This window comes from Rattus norvegicus, chromosome 4 (genome assembly GCF_036323735.1).
Source record: "Rattus norvegicus strain BN/NHsdMcwi chromosome 4, GRCr8, whole genome shotgun sequence".
NCBI classification, from domain to species: Eukaryota; Metazoa; Chordata; class Mammalia; order Rodentia; family Muridae; genus Rattus; species Rattus norvegicus.
The window spans coordinates 31,045,685-31,070,300 of NC_086022.1; the positions used below are offsets into that span (position 1 = coordinate 31,045,685).

At 41.5% G+C, this 24,616-nt stretch overlaps 1 protein-coding gene across 14 annotated transcripts in view; it reads right to left on the bottom strand.

The window, feature by feature from the left end:
* Akap9 (A-kinase anchoring protein 9) overlaps window positions 1-24,616 on the bottom strand; it is a 135,864-nt gene that overhangs the window by 34,210 nt on the left and 77,038 nt on the right. For 7 of the 14 annotated variants that reach the window (XM_063285527.1, XM_017592446.3, XM_063285530.1 and 4 more), the window contains 9 exons: window positions 18,604-18,766; window positions 17,466-17,678; window positions 16,571-16,609; window positions 14,790-15,022; window positions 13,452-13,571; window positions 9,714-9,890; window positions 9,048-9,152; window positions 1,062-1,214; window positions 94-273 (listed from right to left, as the gene is read on the bottom strand). In XM_063285527.1, coding sequence (XP_063141597.1) covers window positions 94-273; window positions 1,062-1,214; window positions 9,048-9,152; window positions 9,714-9,890; window positions 13,452-13,571; window positions 14,790-15,022; window positions 16,571-16,609; window positions 17,466-17,678; window positions 18,604-18,766 — 1,383 coding nt within the window. The remainder of the gene's footprint in view (window positions 1-93; window positions 274-1,061; window positions 1,215-9,047; window positions 9,153-9,713; window positions 9,891-13,451; window positions 13,572-14,789; window positions 15,023-16,570; window positions 16,610-17,465; window positions 17,679-18,603; window positions 18,767-24,616) is intronic. The other 7 variants (NM_001037093.2, XM_063285532.1, XM_006236025.4 and 4 more) reach the window with 1 other exon arrangement.

Sequence of the window (24,616 nt, forward strand, 5' to 3'; positions counted from 1 at the left end):
ACTCACTCCCTTCTCCAAAATAGGTAAGTGTAACAAAAATTGAAAAACTATAACTCCTATTAATTTTGACAAATAAATTTAAAGTGGACACACCTTGTTATCTGTTGTGAGTTTAAGCTGCTGCTGGAGTTTTATAAACTGCTCATTTAATCGGTCAATTTCAATCTCCTTTTCTTGTATTAGCTGCGCAAATTTGCCAAACAGCATGGGCTGATCCTGAGTCGACAGAGAATCAGATTCCTTCATGGTGAACCCGAGTTTTTCTATTTCCTCCTAGGGACGAAAATAATTCTCATAATTGTATGACATTACATGTTTCAAAACATACCTTGAATTACGTCTTAGAAAACAGATGGCATGCACATAATAAATTAAAATAAGATACTTCAATATTTAAAATATATTGATAAATGATCTCAAATATTTTCATTATGATAAATTCAAGTATCTAGGTTAGGCAGCAAATAACTCCCATGCAAATTCATTTGCCTACTAATAACTAATATTGTTGGTAGCAAATATGTTGGGGGTTGGTCTGGTGCTATGTGTACAAATGCTGAAGTCTGACACCCCAAGATCTGACTGCTGTCTGGATAAGTGAATTCACATGTACACTGGCCTTTGTTGTGTAACCCTTGATCCCCAGTTTAATTCCTGACTAGCCAATAAATGGTTGGGGCTTATGACTGGCAGAAAGGATAGGAAGGTAGGCCTGAGAATGCAGTAGGGGATCTCGAGAAAGACCATGAGTAGAAAGAGGGTGAATAAGGGCAGGAGGTCACTGTTACACGGGGTAACAGGAGCATTCGCACACGACAAGTGCACCTGGGGACAGACTGATGACGCAGAACAGCCCTGTTGAGACTCAGACAGCGAGCGACAAGGGGCGTAGGGCTGAGATGTGAGACTAGCATAAAGCCTGTCCAATCTAGGACTAAAGCCCGTAAAAGAAATACCAGGTTTCTGTGCCTATTCTGCAGGCTGCTAGGATAACCCATTACACAAATAACTGACAAAAATACAAAGTATCAAAATGTGAATTATTCTTCTAAACCAATTACCTTAAATAATCTGTTTTCTTGCTGGAGCTCTTGCAGGCGGGTAGTGGACTCCTTTTTCTGAATTTCTAGCTGCATGAGAAGCTCCTGAACCTCTTCATTCTTATTTTCCAGTTCTTCCCGAAACTGCTCTAATTGTTCTTCTAAGTTGGTGATCTTTAAAACCAAAATTATCCGAGGGGGAACAAAAACAAAAAACAAAACCAGTTCATACAGATGTCACTGTCAAACAGAAAGGAGATCTATTTTACAAAGCATGCACTGGCATTTACATGTGCTTACACATTCAAGTCATGTTTACTGCTTCATGCCTAAACATGCTCAAGCTGAATGTCTCTGGTTTCTGGTCTTTTTGAGAGATAAGGTTTCTCTATGTAGCCCCGGCCATCCAGGAACTTGCTATGTTTGAGGCTAGCCTGCCTCTGCCTCCTTCAGTTTTAGAAATAAAGACCTATGTCACCATACCTGGCTTCAAACTACAGAAAAGATTTCTTTTTATTATTTTGATTATATGTATATGGGTTGACCGAGGATAGTAATAACCATTTAACCAACTACTTCACAACTACTTAACAGGTGTTTAATGAATGGATACGCAAAAGCCTGTTTGAATGATCAAAACCGCTACAATGCAAGCAACTTAAGATGCGGAAGCAGCACTGGTGGCAGCTGAGTTGTGGCCTTACAACCTACAGGGTAATCTGTTGTTTACGCATGGCATCATAGAATTAGCATCCCAGTACTCACAAGCAAGGCTTTGAGGTCAGCCTAGCAAGTCCAATAAAAATAGTATAATACTAGCAATAATAGTCAAATTTGCAGCTGGGATGATAGCTCAGATGACCACATATGAGGGCCTGATTTATCCCCATCACTCTGTGTAAAAAGCTAAGTGTGGTGGTGTGAGCTTGGAATTGTAGCACTGAGGAGTTGGAGACAGGATTATCCCTGGGGCCTGTTGAGATCAGGCTCCTCTACCTGTCCCTACAGGTCCCCATGGTCTCAGAATAGATGGTTGATGCTTCCTGAGGAATGACACCTGAGGTGGACAATGGCCTTCACATACGAGGCCCCACTAAGTACACAGTCACACACACACACACACACACACACACACACACACACACACACACACACACTAGACTGTTCCGTAATTATTATTCCCATTATATAGAAGAAAGAAAAGTCACAAAGAGAAGCAATGAGTCCTCAGCTCACACAGTCAGGGTAAAGCCATCTCTGAATTTACAGGGATGACTACTGCAGTCTTCCATTCCAAACCACTGTTTACCCTGCTTCTTCTCTTTCCCTCTTTCTTTTAAGACTTATTTATTTCATGTATTTGAGTGCTCTATCTGCATGTACACCTGCAGGCCAGAAGAGGGCATCAGATCCCATTACAGATGGTTGTGAGCCACCATGTGCTTGCTGGGAACTGAACTCAGCAGCCAGTGCTCTTAACCAATGAGTCATCTCTCCAGACTCATTTATCCTGTTTTATATTAGTCTTATAACTATTGTCAAAGACTCTGTCTGTCTGTCTGTCTGTCTGTCTGTCTGTCTGTCTGTCTACCTATCATCTGTAACATTGGTATTTAACTCTGTAGGTACTTAAATATATTTAGTGATTCTGCACATATGCTTACCAGTTTATTGCTGAGAACACTGATGATCACATTATTAATGGTATACACTGGTTATGCACACCTATTCATAGCTTCCACAACTACGTCTATCTTCTACAACTACTTTTAGAATAAGGTATTATAAAAGATACACACATAGTTATTTCACTGCAAAATTGCAGCCTACATGACATGCCCATTCTTTTGATGTGTCACTTTATAGGCAAAGTGTTATCTCTGTGATCTGTGTAACTCAGTGTGGGCTGGGAGCAGAGAAGGCAGAGAATTGGCAGTACTTGGCTGTGCACTGGATGCATGCAGTACATGGATGTGTGGATGCTCGCACTGCACAGAAGGCCTTCACCAGGTCCCTGCACATGAGAACCCAGAACAATGCTCTACTGTACCGATGTCACACTACGGTTGAGAAGACCAACATCACAAATCCATCCCCAAGGCTGTCAGCACTGCCACACAGCGGTGTTGAAATCGGTGAAATCTGTGAAAATTCTGGCTCTGCTAAGCGTAACTTTTCTTAAGGCTCAGCTTACACACAGGTGAGATGAAGACCCCAAGGAAAGAGTGTTTAAACTACTCCTCAGCACTTACTAGCACGTGGCATAAAACAAAGTTAACTATTATTTATTATTACTTCCTGTAGGATTAGCAATACGAGATACAAATTTATTTAAGGCACCTTTTTCTGAAACCACCACAACAAAAACCCTTAAAATGTTTCTTTCTTTTCTCTCTTGCCCTCCTCCTCTTCCTCCTTTCTCTTCCTCCACCTCCTCTTCCACCTCTCCCTTTCTCCCTCTCCCTCCTCTCCTCCCTCTCCCACCTCCCCCTCCTCTATCTCCCTCCTCTTCCTCTTCCTCTTCCTCCTCCTCCTCCTCCATTTCTGGAGACAGGCTCTCACTTCCCAGTCCTTGCTGCCCTGGAACTCACTATATAGATCAAGATGGTCTCGAATTCAGAGATCCACTTCCTTCTGCTTCTCAAGTGCCAAGAAGAAAGACAATAAATTCCACTATGCCCAGCTAGAAACCTCATGTCTATACAAATAATTTCCTTACTTTAAAAAAAATTCTTGAAGTTTTCTGTTTCCTTAGTCTAACAGGCTTTTAAAGATGTGTCTGTCCAAACTCAAGTACTGAGAGTGAATCCATTTAAAATCTGATACATATTTAATATACCTTAGATTTATATCAGTTACCTGAAAATATCTGCCTAGTTTTCAGAGCAAATGATTAAAGTTTTTTGCCACTGTTGTTTTGTTTTTGTTTTGTTTTTTTGTTTTTTTTTTATAATACATGCTATGATGCTATCCTTTTTCACAACAATGAGTATCCCTGCAGGACACCTGTCAGTGTTAGTAACACTGAGTTTGTTAACTTATTCAATGTCTATTGCTCTATGCCTTTGTCAGGAAAAAAACAAGCTAGCTGACATCAGCTCTCTCCCTCTCTCTCTTTTCTAGCAGTCCCAGATGACAACTGATTCCGGGTGGAAAAGTAGACATCTATTAAACACTCAGTTCAAGAAACTAAGGTCTTAGTAGTACTAAAAACAGGTGGTCATAGTGGTATATGCCTGTAGTCCCCTAATCTGTAGAGTTTGGGCTCAGCCTAGGCAACGTAGTGAGGCATCATCTAAAAAGTAAAGACAAGGTGTCTTGGTTAGAGTTTTACTGCTGTGAACAGACACCATGACCAAGGCAATTCTTATAAGGACAACATTTAATTGAACCTCAGGTTCAGAGGTTTAGTCCATTATCATCAAGGCAAGCATGGGACAGGAGGAACTGAGAGTTCTACATCTTCATCTGAAAGCTGCTAGCAGAATACTCAATTCCAGGCAGCTAGGACTAGGGTATTAAAGCCCACACGCACGTGACACACCTACTCCAACAGGACCGCAGCTTCTAACAGTGGCTCAAGTATATACAAACCATCACATTCCACTGCCTGGCCCCCAAAGGCTTGCTCAAACATGAGTCTATAGGGGCCATACCTAAATGTACCATTATGCAAAATAAATTAAGTGCAACTTCAAAGGTCACCATAGTCTATAGCGCGCTTCTCAACAATGTTAAAAGTCCTAAGTTCAAAGTCTTTTCTGAGTTTCATCCACTCACTTAGCTGTAAATCCCCAAATCAAGACAGGAAAGCAGCTGGGCAAACTCCAACCTCTGCATCTCCATGTCTTATTTCAAGGCAGTCTTCACATCTCCAGCTCCTTTTTCATCTTTGTTGACAAATTGCTTTCTCCTGGGCTGGTTGCACTCTCTGTTATCAGCTTTCCTCAGCAGATAGCCCATGGCTCTAGCATCTCGACCATCTTGGTGTCTCCAAGGCAACTTCAACGTTACAGTTTATTGTTTCAAGTCTGGGATCCACACATGATCTTCTGGGCTCCTCCAAAGGGCTGGCGTCACTTTTCCAGCTCTGACCTTTGTAGCACTCTAAGCTCAGGATGATCCACTCCATTGTTGCTGCTCTTGGTGCTCATTTCATGGTACTGACATCTCCAATACACTGGGGTCTTCCACTGCAACTAGGCTTCACCAATACTCTCTCATAGCATCTCTTCATTGTGCCAAGCCCCAAATCCTTTGTATGAGCCCTTCATGCCTTCAAAATCAATACCACCTGGGTGACTCTTACACATTACCAAGTCCAGTTGCAGCATGAGGTACAAGCTTGGCTATCTCTGGAGCACAGCTTCTCTGTGCTCTCAGAAAACACTTCCCAGAAGATTTCACCTCAGTGAGGCTGGTCTCTTCTTAATCACCACTCATTTCTAAGCTTCAGCTAACCAGCATCAATTGTCCCAGTAGTCTCCTCCTCTGGACTATACAGCCAGCAACACATGGCCGAAGCTGCCAAAGATCAGCTGCTTACTGGAGCTGGAATACGCCTCCTTGTTCTATTACATTATCAGTAGCTTCCTCTTTTCCAACTCCATCACTGCCTAAGCTTGATTGTCTTGTATTTTGCTCTGTAGACTGACTTGAACTCCGAGATCCACATGCCTGTCTCTGGGGATTAAAGGTGTGTACCACCATGCCTTAATCTAAACTTAGCTGGGTAGGATTTTGCCCCAAAGTCCCACTCCCTTAATTTGTTATTTCCTTGAACACAGGATTCAGTTCCATTTTTGCTTCCTGGTACCCCTTTAATACCAAACCATACAGTTTACATTTTTTTCTTTCTGAGCTTGCTGTGCTTGTTTAAAATGCTCTTCATGAGACTTAACCAGAGAACAAAGTCTATGATGAGCATGTCTGAGACTTCCTTTGTCAATGCAATTAATCTGAGTCTCTTCACCTTAGCCTCAGCAGACACTTCAGATGAGGGCAAAAGGTAGCCACATTCTTCACCAAAATACCACAAAAACATTCTCTAGGCCACATATTGAAATTTTAGACTGAAACCTCTTGGGCTTGGTCTGCACAATTCAGATCACTCTCAGTAACAAAGTCTTCCATATTCCTACTAAGATAGCCCATTAAGCCCCATTTTAAGTACTGCTTTCCAAATCCAAAGTCCCAAATTCAACATTCTTCCAAAGAAAAGCATGCTCAGACCTACCACAGCAATACCCCATTCCTGGTATTGACTTTTATCTTTCTTAGGGTTTTACTATTGTGAATAGACACCATGACCAAGGCAAGTCTTATGAAAGACAACATTTAATTGGGGCTGGCTTACAGGTTCAGAGGTTCAGTCCATTATCATCAAGGAGGGAACATGTCAGCACCCAGTCAAGTATAGCGCAGAAGGAGCTGAGATTTCTACATCTTCATGTGAGGGCTGCTAGCAGAATCCAGGAAGCTAGAATGAGGGTCTTTAAAGCCCACATTCACAGTGACATATCTACATCAAGGCCATACCTTCTAATAAAGACACTCCATGGCTGAGTATATACAAACCATCACATAAGGTAAGTTGGGGAAATGGCTTGGTGGGTAAATGCTTGCTGTAAAAGCATGAAAACTGGAGTTCACACCCACTCAGTCACAAACAAAAGCCAGGTGGACATGACAGTTAGCATTCAGGAGGTAGACACAGGCTCTCAAGGCAGGCTGGTTAGTTCACTGAGAGGGCCTGTCTCAGTAAATAAAGCAGGGAGTGATCACAAACGACCTCTGATATCAACCTCTGATACTCCAATACTGACATGTGCACTCACACTGAGGTGTATATGCATACACATCACACATACATGTACAAACAAAATCTAAGAAAATACAATGTCAATGGAAGAGTTTTAAGGTGCCCTGGCTTTGACCTCCAGCACTATGAAAAGAAAAAAAAAACAAAACAAAACAAAACTAGAGATGGCTCAGCAGTTAAGAACACTGGCTATTCTTCCTGAGGACTCAGGGTCTATTCCCAACATCCACACGGTGGCTCTGAACCATATGTAACTCCAGGTCTGGGAAATCCAACACCCTCTTCCGGCCTCCCTGGGAAGCTGGCAATGTGGTGCAGGAGATGTAAATGAAGGAAAAGTCACTATACATATAGAATAAGTAAGGAAATAAAAATCATACAAATCAAGCTGTGTGTCTGAGGAGACAAGAGGGGATGGGATGGAGAAGGGCGGCCTTTCAGAGCTGCTTAAAGGTTCCTGTTTTAGAGAAATGAATTCGTCATTTAGTTTTCTGTGGTGCCAGGAACCACACCTGAGTCTTGTGCACAGCAGACCAATCTTCTACCACTGAGCTACATCACTTCCCTTTCTAGTTAATGTAAGATAAGTCTTTCCATATCTTCTTGAAATAAGGAGGCGTGGTTACACATAAAAAGGCAAGCTCTTTGCTTTCACAAAATATCAAAAACAAAATAAAAAAGAACTTTCCAGATAAATATCTGTCAGTATTAGGTGCCAGGAAGAAAACATGTCTCGTCTTAGTATCATTTCTACTACAGTCATTTGTATAGGTGCTTGCTTCTCCGAGTTCTCTGAACATTGTTTTAGCTGATGTCTAAATTAAGTCTACATCAGTCATATCTTGTATTGCCACTTCTATATTATTTAAATCCAACAAATATCTGTTGAAATATATTTAATGTCTTGAAAAACTGTATGAAGATAAAAGTGTAATGTGAACAATTTTAGGGCTAGAGAATGGCTCATTGTATAAAGCACTTGTGCAAGGGTGAGATCCACTTGAGTCCAGTAAGAAAGACAGTCATAGCAGCACATTCTGGGAATCCTAGCTCTGGGTAGGCAGAAATGGGGCTCACTGGCCAGCCAGTCTAGCCTAACTGGTGAGTGCTAGACCAGAGAGAGGCTCTGTTTCAAATGCACAGAGGTAGGAGTAGGGGTGGGGGCTCTGGAGATATGGCTCTGTGGTTAGGAGTACACACAGCTCTTATAGAGGACCCTTGTTGGTTCCCAGTACTCATGTTAGGTAACTCAATGACATCACTCCAGTTCCAGGGGCACCGTCTCTGGACTCTGGTGGGTGGACACTAATGCACTCATATGCACATATCCACATAGCTATCAATTAATCTTTGAAAATATAAAGTGAGGTAGAGAAGTCTGAAGAAGGATCTGTGATGGACCTGTACCTACACACAGGTACATGAGGGCTTGTATCCGTAAATACTTTAAAAGTCATATCCACAGCATCAAGGTGTATTTAACAGGAAAAAAAGGTTTAAATATATTACAAACAAAGTAGAAAGTTGAATTTACTTTTGTAATTATACTGAATTTTCGCTTTTAAATTAGGGCCCTGCTATGATGTTCAGTCTGACGGAACTAGCCCCAATCCCTCCCCCAACCTCGGCCTCAGGGGCAATTGGGGTGAACCCCTATTCCCGAGTAAGTGGAGTACTTTTCAGGGGAGGAGTACGGAAAAGTGGGAGAGCTGTCACTACTGTTGCTGTTGTTCCGTTGTTCTGTGCACTGCGGGGCATCCTAGGTGCAAGTCCGCGCGAGGCAAGTGCTCAATAATGAGCTACGAACCCGGTCCCAGGCACTCGGATCCACTGTTTAATAGCATGCCTCGCGTGTGAAATGATTACACAGTTCTCTCTTGGGGAATATTTTAAATAAGCAAAACAGCAGCAGCAGCAGCCAGCAGACATGTGGTGGAGTGACAGTGCTGAGAGAGGCTTACCACGGTCCCACATACTCTCCTCTCCATCCAGTCCACACCACCTTCCTGCATGACACTGACCTTCACCAGCTTGTTAGTTCAGTGTCTGACCTTCAAGGTCAATCTTCAAGGCAGTGAACTGAGAACAGTTTAACCTTCGCTTCCCAACGGTGTCTTTCTGTTCAAATGATATTTTCTAGGTAGTTGATTTAAACTGCATTTGCGACTGAAAAAGAAACTTCTTACCTCTTTCTGTTTTCTATCTGTAGCATCCCTCTCAGCCTGCAGTTGAACTTCTAGCGATAATTCTGGGTCCACTTCTACAGCTCCAGGCCTTTTCTGTTCCTCTACCTAAAAACACATAAGAACCTTTTAAAGCCTCAGACATTATACCATGATAATTCATTGAGGTATTTGTATTTGACAAGTAAGTCTATTTCTCCAATTTAAAATGGGAAACTCTATTTAGAATAGTCAACAAGTCACAGGTACTCACTCTTGCATGCACTTCTCATTACCACACACACTGCTGACATTTAAAACTCATTCCTGAGATAAACAAAACTCCTTTCCCATCTGCCTGCCTCCAAGCTCTCTCCCTCTGCTGTCTTCTATCCATTCTGGCTTTCTGGAGAATAGGAACGGGCTTCATTGCATCTAATCTGGAGTCAGGAAAGTGTCTGAAAGCTCATGGCCATAACTGACAGTTACAATTGTGATTAACTCTTCTGGCTCAGCTACTCTTCCTGTATCAGAAGTAAGGGATGCAAACAACATCTGAAAGGAAAGCAAACTAAAGTAGCAATGAAGGTGCACTGTGCCCTAATGTTGGCAAGGGACCACAACGCTGCGTCAGTAAGCAGCTGCCACCGGAGCAGGACAGAGCACAGTGCTCTCCCTTCGCCCTCGAACCTTTGGGAAGGGGTCTGCAGTAGCCAGCAGGGCTTGCTCCAGCTCTCGCACTCGGCACTCCAGCTTCTCAATCTCTTCATTCCTCTCCTGCACGTCTCGCTGCAGTTGCTCCTTAGACAGCAGCAGCTCACTGCATTTGTCTGTTTTCTCTTTCAGGTGATTAGTTAGCTGCTCAACCTGAAAGTAGGATGAAAACATGCTTCAGAATGCACTGTTCGTAGCTGTGAAACATACATTTTAAAGCTGCTTCCTGGGGCTTGTACCTCAGTGGTACAGTGTTGCTTTCTTAATTGCAGGCAAGTCCTCAGATTGAACCTAAGTGTACCCCATGAAAATCATGTATTTTAAAACATGTTAATTTTATTTTAAAATTAGGATAGCAATGGTCATCTCTAGCAAAGGCAACACTGTACATACTGATAAAACTGGGCATAGTAGTTAAAAGAGAAATACTATTGCTTTCACAGACCTTATTTTTAAAGTTTTTTAAAAATTATTTCTACTTTTATTTTTTCTTATTCACTCTACATCCTGCTCACTGACCCCTCCCACAATCCTTCCCCCCACCCAGAGTTTGTTTGTTTGTTTGTTTGTTTGTTTATTTTAAAGAGCACCCTGGCTTTACCCTGGCAGAAAGAGGGAAATGCATTTGAATAGCATGAAGTATCTGAAGTACAGCCCACTACGACCTAATGACATAATAAAGCGCAGAGACTTGCAGCTTCCTGACTTGCTCGCAGGTGAAAAACAAGGCCTTGAAGTCCTCCATGTGTTGTGAGTTGGTAAGTTATTTGGCAAAGGCTTAGCCTATATTCTGCAGGATAGGAAAGATGAGGAGAGGAACATGAAGAAAGCTGAATTCCTTTACATGCCACTATTCTTGGCTCCTACACTGCACAAAATAAACGGTAAGTATTCCAAGATTTATCTTCTAGGACTGATACGCATCCCCCAAGTGCTGTGTATCAGTAATGGAAGAATACAGGAAGGATTAATAAGATGGCTTATGGACATACTTATCAAGGAGAAAGTCGTAAAAATATAATTTTCAGAAATTCTAAGAATACTAAATTTCAGTGAGACACTGAAGAAATTACCAAAATGAAAAATATTGCTTTCAGAACATTAAAAACTGCAAGTGTAATCTGACTGCAGGCTCTTGGATGACGGTGATAAAGCTACTGAGGTGCTGGAGACGGCTCAGCGTTAAGAGTGTCGGCTGTGTCCAGAGGACATGGGTTCAATTCCCAGCACCCACTTGGAGGCTGACAGCTGTCTGTTAACTCTACCTTCAGAAGAGCTGATGCACTCACACAGACATACATCTAGGCAAAACACCAATACACAGAGGGAGGGAGGAAGGAGGGAGGGAGGGAGGGAGGGAGGGAGGGAGGGAGGGAGGATAAATGAATGACTGAGGGACTGAGTGAGTGAGTGAGTGAGTGAATAAGTGAGTGAATGAGTATAAGTGAGCGAGTGAGCGAGTGAGCGAGTGTTCCATAAACTCAATGGTTCCATACAGCTTTCTGGATTGCCTCCGGGTAGCTGAGTGGGTGAAGGCAGGAATGAATCCTAGAGAGCCCAAAGGTACTCATTACCTCCCAGAAATGTGAGCAGAGGGTAAAGTGGAGTGGAGGAGTGGGGAACCTGCCTGGAGCAGACTCAGAAGAGAATGAGAGATGAAGCAGTAAAGCATGAACCCAGTGGCTTCTATTTTGGGTTTTGGCTTTTTTTTTTTTTTTTTTTTTTTGCATAACAGTTTTACAGTGTGTTAGAGATAAACAGATTCAAATTAATTATCTTAAAAAAATTTTACAGTGTTTGACAGTAAAGAATATTTAATGTTTCTACCACCATATTCCCAACACAAATGATAAATGAATGATGTATTAGACATAATACCTCCTGTATATACATTAAAGTACACCCCATAAATGTATTATTTGTTTATGATAGTTGAAAATTTAAATGTTTTTTTACAAAGCCAAATACAGCAAATGAAATCTGAAAGCCAATGTTCTTTATGAGAAGAAAGGAGGACAGGAGGATGAGGTAGACGAGATGAGAGAGGGGAACTGAGAGACAGGAAGGGAAGGTGCAGGCAGATGTAATAAATCAATGACTATAAATGCATTTGCTAACATTTCGTTAAAAATTTTTATTTATTCACTCGTGTGTGTGTATGTGTGTGTGTGTATGTGTGTGTATGTGTGTATGCTTGTGTATGTGTGTGTATGTGTGTGTATGTGTGTATGTGTGTATGCTTGTGTATGTGTGTGTGTGTGTATGTGTGTATGTGTGTATGCTTGTGTATGTGTGTGTATGTGTGTGAGTGTGTGTGTATATGTGTGTATGTGTGTGTATGTGTATGTATGTGTGTATGTGTGTATGTGTGTATGTGTGTGTATGTGTATGTGTGTGTGTGTGTATGTGTGTATGTGTATGTGAGTGTGTGTATTTGTATGTGTATGTGTGTGTATGTGTGTGTATGTGTGTGTATGTGTGTGTGTATGTGTGTATGTGTGTGTGTGTGAGTGTGTGTGCTTGTGTGTATGAGTGTGTCACAGCACACATGTGGACGTCAGAGAACCAGCTGGAGAAGGTTCTCTACTTCTTCCCAGGAGCAGGCTGTTTACCCTGGCAGCAAGTGCCTTTACTCAGTGTTGTAGTTTGAATAAGCTGGGCCCTGGGAGTGGTGCTATTAGGAGGTGTGGCCTTGCTGGAGGTGGTGAGGCCTTGTTGGATGTGGGCTTTGAGAGCTTCCTTCTAGCTACCTGAAGATGCTAGTTTTCTGTTTGCCTTCAGAACATGATGTTGTTCTCTCTGTTCCTCCTGCACCAGGCCTGCCTGGATGCTGCCATGCTCACACCTTGATGATAACTGACTGAACCTCTGACCCTGTAAGCCAGCCCCAATTAAATATTGTCCTTATAAGAGTTGTCTCAGTTATGGTGTCTTCTCACAGCAGTAGAACCCTACCTAAGACTCTCAGTGTCTTCGGATTGCTACTGCTGCAGTGAAATCCCAGGCCCAGAAGCAAGTTCAAAGGAAAGGGTTTACTTTCCTTGTACATCCACTTCCACAGTGTAGGCCATCACTGAAGAAAGTCAGCACAGACCCAAACAGGGCAGGAACCTGGAGGCCTGCTTAAGCCGATGCAGAGGCCACAGATGGTGCTTCTGACCTGCTTGCCAGGCCTACTTTCTTATATGACCCAGGACCACCAGTCCTGGGATGACCTCCACCCACAATGGGCCTGACCCTCCCCTATCAATCACTAGTTAAGAGAATTCCCTACAGCTAGATCATGAAGGTGCTTTCTCGTTTGAGGTTGCCCTCCTTTCAGATAACTCCAGCCTGTATCAAGGTGACATAAAATTAGCCAGCACACTGCACTGAGTCATCCTGCTGGCCTGCAAATACCTTACATCACTTTTATTTGAAGTGAGAATAGAGAAGTGAACAAGGAAGTTTATTTAGTTGTGTAATATACAGGGGGTGTAACTCCACATTTCACACACACACACCCAATGCAACGGGCTTCAAACTTGCCAGGTAAGCATACTGACTGTATTCCCAAACCAATACATCTTATGGTTAGCAAGTGCCTTATATTCAAATAACACCTTACTTATTTTAAGATTTACATACTACAGAAAGAATCCACGTTTGAGTTTTTGAAGACACCTTATTTTACACTCAAATCCTATTATAGACAGCGTATCAATGAGTCCTTACCTCTCTGGTTTGGTGCTCACTCACAGGCAGGAGTCTAGGTACAGCCTTAAGTTGATGCTCTAGCTTCTGTATTTCCTGCTGAAAAACATCTCTCTCATGCTCTCTGTCGATTGCCTGCTCCTGAAATGTAATGATAATGACAATGTCAACAGCAATGATGAGGATGATAATGGCAGGGCGTGGTGGCACATGCCTCTGATGCTAGGCAAAGGTAGGTGGATTTTATGAGTTCAAGATCAGTGTAGTCTACATAGCAGGTTCTACACCGATCAGCGCTTCATAGTGACACCCGGTCTCAAAACAGACAAAAATAAACACTGTTAGGCTTATGAAACAGCATTATTTATTTAATATTTATTGTCCCTATTATTTCTTATATCCCTTTAGCCAGAGGCTTAAAGATAATGGGCCAATACACAAACACCCTAAGCCATAAAGGCTTAAGAGGAAAACACATTTTTGGGGTTTATAATTGCTATTTGGGCTCTTCACCAGAAATCTGAATATTTAAAAATCATTTACAGTACCATCCTTTTTGTTTATGTTAAATGCAGAATAAGAGAGGATGAATTTGGGCACAGGACAACTCTACTGCTAATTCAAGGCATTCATTGCTCAGAACAAATGAGCAATACATAACTCGGTTTGTTTTATCCTATTATAGACTTATATCTAAAACTATAAAATGTCAGCAATAGATTCCCTGGGCAAGAGACGGTCATCATCTTCTGAAACCCTAAAGAGAGATGTCCCGTGGGAAAAGTAAAACCCAGTGCCGTCTTAGGTGAGAGCAACGGAAGGAAGCATGGCCGCTGTGCCAGTCCATGGCCAAGGGCCACCTGGGAGCTGTGCTCCTGCGCACAAAGCTGGGCACAGACGTGTGAGAGCTCTTGGAGTCCTCATCTGTTTTGGCTACTAGTTAATGAAAAACTAGAAAAAGCTTAACTTTGAATTTGGAAAACCTAGCTGCTCAGGGTTATTCACAAACTGGGTGTGCTTTTGATTAGTCTTAAATATACAGTCATGCATCATATCCGTAAGTTTTGTTTGTTGTTGCTAGGAATTCAACTCAGAGACTCTGACTACTAAGCACACTTGGGTTGCATCACTGAGCTAAGTCCTCGGGCCTAGTGGTTATCCATCCACCTGTCCTTCTATTTACCCAGCTACCTACCCGGGTCCTTCCATCTGTCCACCCACCCATCCACCTACCTATGTGTCTGTCCATTCATCCATTCACGGATCTATTCATCTACCCACCTACCCATTCATTCATATCTATCCATCTGAACATGCAAGACAGGGTTTCCAAACGTAGCCAAGGCTGCAGGCACTTACGTCTAAGAATTTCCTCATTTTTTCTAGTTGCTTTTCCAGTGCTTGGCTTTGCTGCCTTAGATCTATGAGCTCGGCGTTTTTCTCTTGCTCCAGTTCTATAAACCTGCTGACCTGTTCTTCAACATCTATTTCTAGAGCTTTCACTTGCTTCTGTAGGTCGCCGCGGACTTTCTCAGCTTGACACTGCACTTCCAGCTTTTCCTTCATTAGTTTTTCAGTCTCCTGTAGAAATTCTGTTTACAAATGTGACAGTGCATTTCGTTAAATTATGATTCATGATGTCATGATAATGAAGTCACTGACAACTCTCTTTAAACTTTATCTTCATGAAACAATGGCAGAGAATTACTTGGAATACATTAAAACATAAATATTCTATAGACCAGGCTAATCTCAAACTCACAGAGGTCCACTTGCCACTGACTCCTGAACGCTGAGATATGCTTGAATCTCTTAGAAAAGAATGGAGATTGACTTCAGTGAAGTATAAAAGCTATAATCTCCTAATGACATTTACATTAAAATAACTTATGGTTTGTTAATACATTTTTAAAAGTTAACCAGTGCTTGAAACACAAAAGTAAATATTTTCTTCTGGAAATATCAACATATCTTACTCCTATACCAGAAAACAAATGACTATTGAAATTACAATGAATTAACAAAAACGAGAATTCCTACTACCAAAAGGTATTTTTGTGAAAACAACATAGTAAATAAAAAAAAAATAATTAATGCACTTTCATGATTAGGAAAAGGACAAAGTTCAACTGAATTAAAACAAAATGCTGACCGCAGGTTTAACCACAGGCAAACTGAGTCCATTCCCAAGCCATAAAGTCGCCCTTATGTGCATACAATGGACACAGCATTATAAGCAAATACTGTAAATCTTTAACCAAGAAAGGGGAGCAGGAGGGGGAGGGGGAGCACAACCAGGATTCCTGGTGAGTCTTAGGCCTCATTATGTTAGCCACACCAGGAGCTACCGTTCCATGGTGTCATGCTGTGCAGTAAGGGAACAGGAACATGCATGGGGGCCTGTGCTTAGGTCAGCAGGAGCTGACTGTGACGTCTCATAAGATGGTCTTCAGTTTTGTTGTGTGCAATTGGAGATGAAGGGAATTAAGACAAGTAAAGAGCAGTGTCTGTCTGGTAGATACAGAAAGGACTGTGTGAAGATGGGCTGTAATTATTGTAGTGATAAAGTACAGACAGCAAAAACAACAACAGCAACAACAAAAACCCCACCCCAAACCTTCTAGATTTACTTATACTAGCCATATACCGACGCTGTATTCAGATCTGGGGTGTACAGAAAATTTTCCTTCTAAACTATACCATTATTAGATGTTAACATCAACGTCTCCCACCACAAAGACTCTTAGGACACTGATCCTTTGCTACCATCATCTCATGAGCTGTTTTGTTTTGAAAGAACACTCCAAAAAATTAGAGACCAGAGAGCTTGAGGGATTCATAAAACAAAAGGTGTTCCTTAGAAACACTTAGTATTTTCTCTGAAACTTCAAACTGGGTTTGGGCTGTGCTAAAACAGATGAAATAAGATGATGGTGACTCCGAACTTCAGTGGTTAATAGCAAATCAAAACTCGTTTCTATTGTAAGTTGAGCTGTGTTACTGTTGAAGAAGAATTGTAAGTATGAAAGAAACACAACAGAGAAACTGCAAAATTAGAGATGTTAGTCGATAATTAAGGATCACCACATTTTAGTTGTGAGTCTCCCACCCAACAACAGGGCATGCAACTCTGCACACACCTGCTCCAGGTGCTGCACCAGCTGCAGCAGCTATCGGCCCTATGAGAGGAGAGACAAGACAGGAGGAGAAAACAGGAACAGAGTTATGGCGTCTATGTCCTCAAATACGATAACACGCATGTGCATACACTAAAAAGCTGATGTCACTGGGTATCACTGATACCCACAGTTCTATGTCTCTTGCATAGTTTGTATGTATAACATGAGATCTCTTAATCTTAAAAATTCTAGCCCTCAGTCTGTGCCAACCGAATATGAGCACTCTCTCAGGGGAGACAATATAGGTCATATTTCTAAGTGGGTAAAACTGGAAAAACAACCAAATTTATAGAGTCCAAGTATAGTCCTCTTGAAATCAGAGGGTGCGGTAAGCGGCTTTCAAAGTTTATGCTCACAAAAATAGAATTTTACTGTTCAAACTTTAACTTCAAGATGTAAAAATTAGTCATTATAAAGTTAAATGTTCTTTGAATCCCCCTGACCAGGATGTCAGATGTCTATTCAGCGGGCACGGCCACACTGCCCAACCCTGCTCATGGCCAGCATCAGATCAGTGTTTATGGCTTTTGCATGACCTCTCTCCCACAAAGAACTCTGTCCTACCCATTTCCAAAAACACACAGCCTCATTACTTGCAGCTTTTTTTTTTTTTGATACAGATGTTTCAGCATAAGTAATCTTCTTTTCCTGTTAACAGTTAATATCCTTAAAAGGCTAAATAGAAAATATGATTTAATAAAAAATGGCTACTAACAATTTGCCTTTATTCTTAAGATTTTTTCAGATTCATATATAAAATATGTAAATAGTGGCACTGAAGAGGACAACCTGTCAGGGAGCATCTGACAGCTGTAAACAGAGCAGGAACTGGAAGATACAAAGTTTCAGTACGTACGCTGCTCCACCGGGCCAGCATCTGCCCTCATCGCCTCCCTCTGCCTGGACAGCAGCTCTCGTTCCTCTTCCATCCGGCGCTGGTCTGACTCCAGCTCTTGGAGTCTGTTGTTTGTACATAATAACTCCTGTTCAAGATGCTCTATTATATCGGTTTTTTCTTGAATTTGCCTTTCAAAGAGAGTTTTTTCATCCGAGTACCCATCAATGACACCTAGAAGACACAATGCAAGGACATGGAGTTATTTCTAATTTAAATTCACTATCAGGTTTTAGGTTTTGAGGAAAGGTCTTACTATTACACTATAAGTTAGCCTTGAATATTACAATCCTCCTGCCTCAGCCTCTCAGTGTTCAGATAGCAGATATGTACAACTAAGCCAAGCTTATAATTAGATTTTAATAATAACAAGAAGAACATTCTGTTAGCAAAACTTTAAATCACGTCATCCTTTAAAAGCTTTGAATGAACTTTAAAAACCTGAAGCTGAACCTTCTGTCATTTGTACAATGTAGTCGTTTCTTAGTTACCTCGTGCATAAACATGAAATTTTCCTTAAACTGTCCAGTACTTGCCTCTACACTGAAGTTCCACATCGCACGTGTAACTTGGTTTTTCAAACAGACATAGATAGATAGGCTCCGGGATTCAAACGCGTGTGAGCTGAATCATATTTCAACTCCATGAGAGAAGGCTAATATTTAAGCAATTCCAGAAGGCCAACACCCTTAACACCACGAGAGTAGAAGAGGGCTTCAGAGGCTTCAAGCCTACAATAGCCATCTAATTATGACCTTAAACCATTCAGATAACAGCTTAAGTATCAGTCTTCTCATTTTAAAGGAATTTTCTGAGGCTCACCATCATTACTTTTGAATCATGTAGAATTTTTAATGTTATCTCTAACTCTATAAAAGTCTTTTTAGTGTGTGTAGAGAGTGTGTGTACATGCACGTGCACGCCGTGTGCATGCACTCTTAAGTTTTTAAAAAGTCACTCAGGGAAGCTCTGAGGACAAGCTATAACTCTTCAATGGTCACTTTAAACCACACTGGTTTTTACTGACTGGCTGTGCACCGACGTCTCTATTTTAAGACTGAAACATCTCCTGTCACAGTGCCACAGGCACGATGCTTACTCTCAGCTTTATTTAGCTCGACAGCCAGCTGCTCTCTGGCCCTGGACTCCTCCTGAAGGCGCTCCCGCAGTTCTTCCAGGCAATGAAGCGATTCTGTTGCCTCTTGTTTTTGTCTAAATGACTCACGCATCAACTCTGTCTGTGTAACTTTCGCATGTTCAAGCTAAACCAGGAGGACAAGAGGACAAAAAGGAAGATAAGTGATGAGAATTCAGTGCCATTTCTCATAAACAAGGGAAAAACCAAGAAAGGATCCCATGTAAAGAATCTTTTAAGTTTCAGACGAACTTGCAGTGTATTAACAACAGGTAGGATAAGTCACAGCAGATAATACTCATTTGCTGGATACCACTTTCTGTAAAGGATAAAGGCTAGTTTCAGTAAGTTATAGACCATGCTTCTTACTTTAAACCAGTGGACATACATTCTATCCTACAAAGGTAGGGTATAGAGGTGCTGAAGGAAAGCACTTACTGTATTCGCTACAGACTCAGGTAACTGTCACTAGGACAAACCTTCAACATTTTGACTGACAGTACTGTGTGGTGCACTAATATATGACATCAAAAGCAAAATCACAGAGATGCAATAAATAAAATTATAACATACGTGCTTCTTAAACTCAAAGCTTTGAATTTCTGAAAGAATTTGTAAAAACTCTAAAGCTTCTAAAGGTATTTCACTCACTGAAAACCTTTGGACTACAGAAACATTAAAAATCTAGTAGCCTTGAAATGCCAGCAAAACAGACTTGGGCCACAGCTTCCAAGCAGGGGGTGGACAGGGCAGTGCTACTGAGTGAGCTGTGTGAAGTCACAGAGGGACGACCAGTCTTCTGTCACCTCCTCAGTATCTGTCCTGTCAGCATGAATCTACAGCCTTCAAACACAAGTAGCTGCACGTGTCAGCAACAGGGGCACAGCAAGTCCTGGAAATCTGTTAAGTTTACATGTACTGTGTGCATCTCAAAGATACAACTACCAAGCTTTAAACTTCAAATATAAGCAATATACTGGTTTCTAGCATAGACATCAGTATCATGAAATACCTTAATATTACATGTAATTATATACATTGATATAATTCTAAATGTAGTTACAAATATAATATAAATACATAATCAGAAGTAAAATCATATAATTAATATATCGATATAACAGTCAAAGAACAATCCTTGCTATTCCTGCATGCTTCACATGAGCAGTAGTTATGTAGCATGGAGACTTCACGGTCGCCCAAGCTCACAGCCCCTCTAAATCAGTGGCTCTCAACTGAAGCGTCAATGCTGCAACCCTTTAGTTCCTCATGTGGTGCTGACCCCAACCACACAATTGTTTTTGAGACTACTTTGTAACTGTAATCCACTGCTATGAATCATGAAGTAAATACACAGATCCCTTTTGAATTTAGTTCAACCCCTATTCCCGAAAGTACTGAGCATTTCTGCATACGCGCATGCAAATCCCGCCAGTAAACTAAAGATGTGGCCATAACCAAAAGAACTGTATTACTTTCCACATTTCATCTCATTACAGAAATTCACCAGAGGATTTAAAACAAGATAATAAAACCCGGCTTTGCATGAGTGAGTTGCCAAACCTCTGCTTTTATCTCTCACTTCACAAGACTCGAGCTAGCTAGTATGACAGTGCGTTTAAAGATTTGCAATTAAAACAACAACAGCCAGAATACAGCAAATACAGAGGCGAATGCCAGCAGCAAACCACTGAACTGAGAATGGGACCCCCGTTGAAGGAATCAGAGAAAGAACTGGAAGAGCTTGAAGGGGCTCGAGACCCCATATGTACAACAATGCCAAGCAACCAGAGCTTCCAGGGACTAAGCCACTACCTAAAGACTATGCATGGACTGACCCTGGACTCTGACCTCATAGGTAGCAATGAATATCCTAGTAAGAGCACCAGTGGAAGGGGAAGCCCTTGGTCCTGCTAAGACTGAACCCCCAGTGAACTAGACTGTTGGGGGGAGGGCGGCAATGGGGGGAGGATGGGGAGGGGAACACAAAAAAAAAAAACCAAAAAACAAAAAAAAAAGCAAAACAAAAAGTTCATCCAATCAAACAATAAAGCTTCCTACCCACCCACCCCCCCCCCCCCCGTGAGAAGGGATCCTCTTCAAATCTTTGCCTAAATAATTTATACTTAAATTTCTCCCATCCGGGTAGGGCATGATTGATTCTTATGTGCAACAACATATACTATATGAACAAATCAAATTCAGAGCTTCCACTTCTCAGCAAACAGTGCTCAAGTGTGGGTAAACCATTAGTAAAGATTCTGTCACTTCAAAAATTGTTGGTGAGGCAGCAAAACTATTCTGAAAGTCACCTGGCATGTTAAATATTAGCTAGGATTTATAGTTGGAGCCATGCAAGTCATAAAAAGAATGCTGAATAGGATGTAGAGAATGTTCATAACTCATTTAAGGATCCTGTGAACCGGAAATAGGGACCATTTAACCTGAGCAGTGTTTACAAAATACATTTCACCTTAAAAGCTGAAAAGGTTATCTCCCTATAGAATTATTGGGCTCATTAAAACAAAATGTAAGCCCCCACGGCTGTAAAAAACTTTTTTCAGAATACAAGCTCCCTTTCCCTTGTCTAGAGCTCCAGCCAATAGGGCATCTGATTACAAACATGTTCTAACTGGTTCCACAATTCACCAGACAGTTCTGAAGAGCGCGATACCTACTCCCTCAAATCCATTCATTTCACTTTTAATTTTGGATCAGTCTTACACACAGACACAGACAGGAAGGAGGGAGTACTAAGCTTATTCCACCAGTTGACGTTAAAAAGCAGCTAAGCTGGAGTTTTAGGAGCACATTTAGCCCCACCACACCTCAGGGTATGAGCAGTAGCACTTCACAATAGCAAAGCAAGGGCCGTCCCATCACCTCTGTACAGACACCAGCGTTTTCTTCTCACCTCAGCTCACTACAGTTCTGAGGTCCAACTGTATACTTACTGAGTAAGGAGGGGTAGGCAGTGAGATTTTAGAAATAAGCTTTACTATATGTCCGTTTCTTTTGTGAATGAAATGAAAAACAGAAGTGTTGATAATCACTGAGTTACTGTCATCCAAATGTTCAGAGAGAGGATAGGGATACGGCAGAGGCACTCGAGATTCAACTTCACAGACGTCTTCCTTCTGGTCTTCCAGCCACGAGCCACTGAGCTGGCTAGTGGCCAAGTAGGTCCTGTAAGAATCCATTCTAGATAAAGCTGCCAGGGTTCTCCGGCTGTCCCATCAGCTCTTCTCTTAACTACATCACAGAGTTCCTTTTAACTTATTCAGAGATCCTACACTGGCACAAAGTTTTCTTTTTAGTACTCGAGAGTAAAATGAACTCATATAAACTGAACAACAAAAGATACAAAAGTTCAGCTTAAAAACAAAACCCTCAGATTTCAAAAAGTTCATCAAGTCAAAAAACACAAAAGCAACAAATAAATAAATAAATAATAAATGCAACAAGCAAAAAACAGTCCCAGTTAGAATAATTAAATCCTTGTCAAATGAAAGAACAAAATTATAAAGATCCAATTAGCCTAGCAATACAACTGCTCTCAGGATCCAATGTATCTGTGGTAATAAATAAGCCTTCTACGCAGATCTTGGCAGGCAAGGTCAGCTTGTAAATCTCCATGGCAGCACTCTTGAGCAACTCCGCTGAGACTTTCCCTTGCTCTTCAAGCCTCACTATTCAAAAGGAAAAGCAACTCTCAACTGAGCTATTCAAATAACCTCCGTGCTGAGCCCAAGGTCTCAGTCCCTGTCCCTGAGGAAAAGGCCAGTGCACAGGGTGTGGCTAAATGTCTGTGCCTATAGGTAAGCTGACAGGTGGACTGTGAATACGCCCACACAAAAGCCTGCCTAACAGGATCCAAGTTCCACATGGGAGCTTTGAAAAGGGGTATTTAGACAAGTTTATAATGCTATGGAAGATAAGCGAGTGTTTTTCCAACCCATTAAAAAGTTACTTTAAGAATATAAAACAGAAAGTATGCTCATGTTCACATTATTAATTCAAGTCTATCAAAAATCACTATTTCTGAAAAAAAAACCTGGTTGTTATTACCTTATAAATAAGACATTTAAGAAGTCACTGGCCTATAAGTGTTTTGGTTATAACCCATATCTACAGTTCCTAGAATGTATGTTAAGGAATTTTTTCTTTGTATTATATATAATACTGAGTGTTACACTATAGCAGCCTGTGAACCCTGACTAAGACGTTAAGTTGTAAATAACAGCCCAGCCTCTGGTAACTCCTGAAACTTAAGCAACAGTAAGTGAAACAGCCACTCAGAATTTTAAAAGATAATTAACTTAAAAGATATTCTTGATAATTAGATTCTCAATTATGAAAGTTGCTTTGAATGAGGCAAATAGGAAAACTTACACTAAAGCAAGCAGGTAATACCATCAAAATTTTGTTTTATAGCCATAGTCTGTGCTGGTTTTCAAATTCTTCCTAATAAACCAGGAAGCAAGGCAGGAGAAGGGAAGAGGGAGGGAAAGAGAGAGACAGAGTGACAAGGAGGGACAGAGAGATATCGAGATTCATTTTCCATAGGAAGCCCAGAAACCTAATGGTGACGCCTGTGGTTAGGGAATAGTGATGAGAGGTCTTTATACACTGGCTATTGGTTATTATAAATGCTTATACCATCAAGCTAGTCAGAGAAGATGTCTTATTACCTATGCAAGATGGCAGAGTAGTCCCATTACTGCTGTAGTTAATGTAATTTCACTTTTATCGGGTTTGTGTGTGCGTGTGTAGACCAGAGGCGCAAGTCAGGAATCATCCTGAATTACTCTTCCACTCTATTTAGAGGCACGGTCTCGCCATCAAACTCAGAGCTTGCCAATGTAGCTTGTGTGGGTAGCCGGCTGGCTCGAACAGGTCCCCTATCTCTGTGTTCTGGGACTGCAGTTCCAGATGAGCCACCAGACCCACCCTGCACTTCTGTGAGTCCTCAGGATCTCAACTGTGACCCTCATACTTGTATGGGGAGTGCTTTAACCACTGAGCCACCTCCCTGGCCCTACATTTACCTTGCATTTGAAAAGTCTGAAACCAGAGAGGGCTTTGTTCTCTGCCACATTTCCTGAGAGGGCCTCTCACTGAACCTGGCTGGAATGAAGTCAGTAAGCCCCAAATCTCTGTCTCCCCACTCCCCCCAAGAACTGTGAGTACAGGAGACTGGGGCCATACCTGGCTTTTCACATAATCACAAGATCCAGCTCAGGCTTTCCTGCTTGGGCCCAAGAGCACTCTCATCTACTGAGCCATTCCCCTCTCTACTGGATCTTTAATGAAGGTTCATAAGATATAAATGTGCCCAGTGTAAAAATTCTTCATTAAAATATTCTTTCCTTATTTTCTCTCTATATTAGTTTATTTATTTTGATAATCCAGTATTCTGTTTCTCTTATTTGAAGAAGGAACAAAACCATGAAGGTAAAAAATATTCTTCATACATAGTATAGTCAGGATAGAAATCAGCACACAGGTAAGAGAGAAGAGGAAGAATATATAATAGTTTAAAATGATTTAGCATGGGGAAAGATTCTTGATAATTGTGGTGGTCCTCATCTCATATACTTGAATGTTAAGTCTGCATGGGGTGAACTGTTTGAGAGAATTAGAAAGACTGAGAGGTGTAGCCTTTTTGCAGGAAGTGTGTCACTGGAATTGGACTCTGAGGTTTCAGAAGCCCATGTCAGTCTCAGGCTCTCTCTCCCACTCTTTGCTTGTAGATCAGAATATAGCTCTCAGCTACTCGTCCAGCACCACAGTTCCTGATGCCACACTCCCTAACATGATCATAAAGGACTAAGCCTCTGAGACTGTGAGCCCCCCGTCAAAGGCTCTCTTTGCAGGTTGCTGTGATCATGGTGTCACTTCATAGCAGACAATAGTGTGCACATGATGATTTACGCTACCAGTCCTGCTTCAGTAAGAAGACCCTCAGTGAAAACGG